The sequence below is a fragment of the Rhagoletis pomonella genome, unplaced genomic scaffold (assembly GCF_013731165.1).
Source record: "Rhagoletis pomonella isolate Grant_MI unplaced genomic scaffold, Rhpom_1.0 Rhpom_scaffold_14398, whole genome shotgun sequence".
In the NCBI taxonomy this organism is placed as follows: Eukaryota; Metazoa; Arthropoda; class Insecta; order Diptera; family Tephritidae; genus Rhagoletis; species Rhagoletis pomonella.
The window spans coordinates 1-3,938 of record NW_023472926.1 but is presented as its reverse complement, the minus strand read 5'-3'; the positions used below and the strand labels follow the sequence as shown (position 1 = coordinate 3,938).

At 45.5% G+C, this 3,938-nt stretch overlaps 1 protein-coding gene across 1 annotated transcript; it reads left to right on the top strand.

Moving 5' to 3' along the window:
* Nucleotides 1-6: 6 nt before the first annotated feature.
* LOC118757106 (titin-like) lies at nucleotides 7-3,929 on the top strand (the record flags this gene model as incomplete). The annotated part of the gene is made up of 1 exon (XM_036491845.1): nucleotides 7-3,929. A coding segment is annotated over exon 1 (3,666 nt), but the record flags the coding sequence as incomplete, so codon positions are not given.
* Nucleotides 3,930-3,938: the final 9 nt, after the last annotated feature.

The following is a 3,938-nucleotide window of genomic DNA, read 5'->3' as shown; positions in this document are numbered from 1 at the left end:
TTTTTGAAAAGAGAGAAGCGCTTGAGACTAAAAAGTCGGTGAAATTTGTAGAAGAGCACACAGAAATCCCACAGACTGTTTCAGAAGTCACAGAAAGCTTTACTACATCTGGTGAGAGCAAACCATCCAAGGAGAAGTCCAAGAAGCAAAAGCCGAAAAAGGAAAAACCAGAGAAAGTTGAAACAGTAGCTGCTGTTGAAGAAACGAAGCCGGATAAGCCAACAGTTGTTGAGCATGCGGCTACACCTGCAGTTACGCCATTAATGGCATGGTCTACTATCGTTAGTCAAAATGTTGTAGAAGTTCCAATAACAAGTATACACGAACTAACGGAAATAGTTGAAAGCAGAAAAGAACCGACGAAGAGTCTTGACCAAGATGTCATACCAATTCCAGAAGTAAAATCGCTAGATGATGCAGCTAGTGAGGACACAATACATACATTCATCGGACATGAAAAGCAGCATACCGAAAAGTCTGACGGAAAACCAAGAAAAGAAAAGATTAAGAAACAAATTGCCGATCTGGATGAAAAACCAGCTGAACCAGTTGGAGGAACTATAAAATCAGATGAGACTTCGGCTGAAGTATCCCTCTCCTGGTCAGCCATAGTTAGCCAGGAACAAGAAGAGGAAGTTGTGCGTCCAGTAATAACTGAGACTGTAAGAGACACTATTTATGATGCCGCGATTGCGATAGAAGAGAAAGAACATTATCCAGAAAGCGTCGCATTGATTGAAACCGAAGTGACTATTCCTAAACAGCAGGAAGTCAATGAACTACCTGAAACCGTGCGGCCTAAAGAACGAAAAGAAAAGCCAAAGAAGCAAAAGCAGAAGAAAGAAAAGTCCAATGTCGTAGAAGAGGAGCAACAAGCAACGCAACCTACTAAGGAACATGTTTCCGAACCAAGTCCAGAACCGGAGACTTTAATTCACGAAGAGACAGTAGCTCCTGCCGCACCACCTTCAGTTTGGTCTAGGTCCGAAACATACGCCGAAGTGGTAAGAAAATCTGGTTTGGTCGATAATACTAATATACGCTATCAAGAGCTTGAAAGTGAGCCAACTACTTCGCGAATCTTTGCGCCTGAAGCAGAGGCATCAATGCCCTATGAATTGGAAGTTCCGGAATCTACCGAAGAACTTGTGGAGTTCGAGCAAATGCAATCGGAACCCATTGTTGAGACACACCCAGTACAGCTAGCGCCAACAATGGAAGCTTCTAGAGCAGAAGCCGTAAACGAACCTGAACCTGAAGTACCTAAGGCGCCAACTGCAGCTGAAACAGAGCTAGAAGATGCGCAATGTGTCACTGAGACAGTTGAAATGTCATGGAAAGATATGATTGAAAGTGAAGAGATTGAGCCAACGCCAGAACCAGAACCGAAGCCGGAAACTTCATCATGGGCATCGGAAATGACATGGAAGGAAATAATGAAGGACGAAAACAAACATTCTACTGAACCAGGCACTTCATCCTGGGCGTCTATCGTTAGAAGTTTCGCGCCGCAGGAGCCACAACAAAAGATATTCGTAACACATGAAACCAGCGATGTTGTGAGTACCAGTGCGCCAGCGAGACCATCACGCACTATAGACCGTCCAGCCATTAAAGTTACCGAAGCTCCCACAATTACTGAGGAAGCGCCACCAACAACAGACAGCGAAGGCTTCCTTGAGTGTGTATCTAAGAAAGAAAAACGACGCAGACGATCACGTTCGCGCTCACAGCAGTCAGTTCAAGAAGATATTCCTGCTCACCATCAAAAACCTGAGAAAACCAAGAAGAACAAGCATGGCAAACAGGCAAATCGCGATCGCAGTAAAGATGTGCCAAAAGAAAGAGCCGAAGTTGTAAAGAAAGAAGAACCACCGCAACTATCTGAAGAGTTAGAAAACATCGTTGTAGAGCAAACCGTAGTAGTAGAGCCACAAAGAGCAACTACACCACTAACGACCGGTTTATCATGGGCGGCTATTGCAGCGCAAAATGTGCCTGAGCCCGTCCAGCACATACGACCACTTTACGAAGAAAGTACAGCCAAGCCAACAGAAGCTGTGCCAGAAAGTGTTGTTGACGAAAGCGTAAAGGTACGCACTACTATAGCGTTGGAACCCGAAAAGAAGGAGAAAACCAAAAAACCCAAGAAGAAAAATAAGAAAAAACATGCGGATGAAGCTGAACTGGAAGAATTGCATGAAGTACCAACTGAAAGCTCAGCGCTTATAACTGAGACTACTCCTACTGCAACTACGACCTCCGACGCCTTTATCAGTCAGACCTCATATTGGTCTGCCAAGTTGAAACCACAATTAAAGGTTTCAGTAACAGAAAATGAGACAAAGCCCGTAGAAGAGTTACCGGAGACAGACGACACTTCGCAAATACCAGAGCCTGCGGAGGAAGTTACTGTGCAATCGCCGACAGATCAACCCACAACATGGTCTGCACTCATACAAACTGAGACAACAGTATTTCCAGCGCCGATTGTGAATGTACGCCAGTCCGAAGATAAGGTGCCTTGGACAACATTGGTAGTGAGTCAGACTGCCGACTTCCAGACGCCCAAGCGACAAGAAGTTGTCGACGCCACTACCGATTTCCTGGTTAATGAACGCGTGTCTACAGAGAAACATCCACCAGTGCAAGTGACAGGAAGCTCATACGCAGATGTTGTGAAAACTGAAGAGCTACCAGCTCAGGTAACCACAACTGTTCCAGAGCCTTCAACGGCTGTACAGAGTGTGGTTGAAACAACAACAACCACTATTAAGACTACTAGTACGGAAAATGTACCGCAGGTGGAGGTTTCGAATGAATTTGTCGTTGAAGAAGTGGAAGAGCCGACAGCTGTTGAAGCGCAAGAACCGAAAGAGAAGCCAACCAAAGAAATCGATGTGATTGAAACAGTCACAGTTGATATCACAGAAGGTGAAAAGGTGGGTGTGCTTGAAGCAGGTACGGAGCTTGTGAAACCTGAAGCTCAACCTGAATTAGTCAAAGAAACTTCTCAATCTCAGCCAGATTCAACTGAAGTTTTCGTCGCGGCTCCAGCTGCGCCAACAGCACTCGCTCTCACAAAAGATTTCTTGGCTACTGAAAAGTCATTACAAGAAAAATCAACGGTGTTGGTAAATGAGTCTGAGCTAAAGGACGTAGTGGTAGAAGCTGAGCCAGTTAAAGAACCTCTGCCAACTAAGGAACACGAACTTACCGCAGAACCTCAGCAAGTTGTAGAGAAACCAATCAACACCACCGTGGTGGCCGAAACAACTGTCGTCAAAAATACAGAAATTGATCTAAATTATACCGGAGAGCCTACAGATACTAAAGAAGTTGAAGCTCCACAAACTGCTACGGAGGCCGAAGAGCATAAACCACAGCCGCAACCTATAACTGAACAGTTTTCAAAGGTTGTCGAAGTGGTGGAAACTGTTACCTTCGAACCTACAATACCCGATGCAGTGATAGCAGAACTGGAAACCGTTGAGGTGCCTGGTGAAGAAAAATCACCTCCCGCCCCATCCGCACCTTCAGCGCTTGATCTCACGAAAGACTTCCTTGCTACAGAAAAATCTCAACAAGAAGCAAAGATTTCTATAGTGGTGGCGACACCTGAAAAAGTGGTCGAAGAGCCCGAAATTGTCGAAGTACCAGAGGCGGTTAAAGAACCAGAAGTTGTCGAAGCTTCTGAGCCTGCTAAGGATCTCGATGTAGTCAAAAAGCTTGAGCCACAGCCTCAGCCTACAACTGAAGGCTTTTCAATGGTTGTCGAAGTGGTGGAAACTATTACCGTCGAACCCACAATACCCGATGCAGAGATAGGTGAACTGGAACCCGCTGGAGTGCTTGGCGAAGAAACATTACTTCCCGCGCCATCCGCACCTTCAGCGCTTGATCTCACGAAAGACTTCCTTGCTACAGAAAAATCTCAA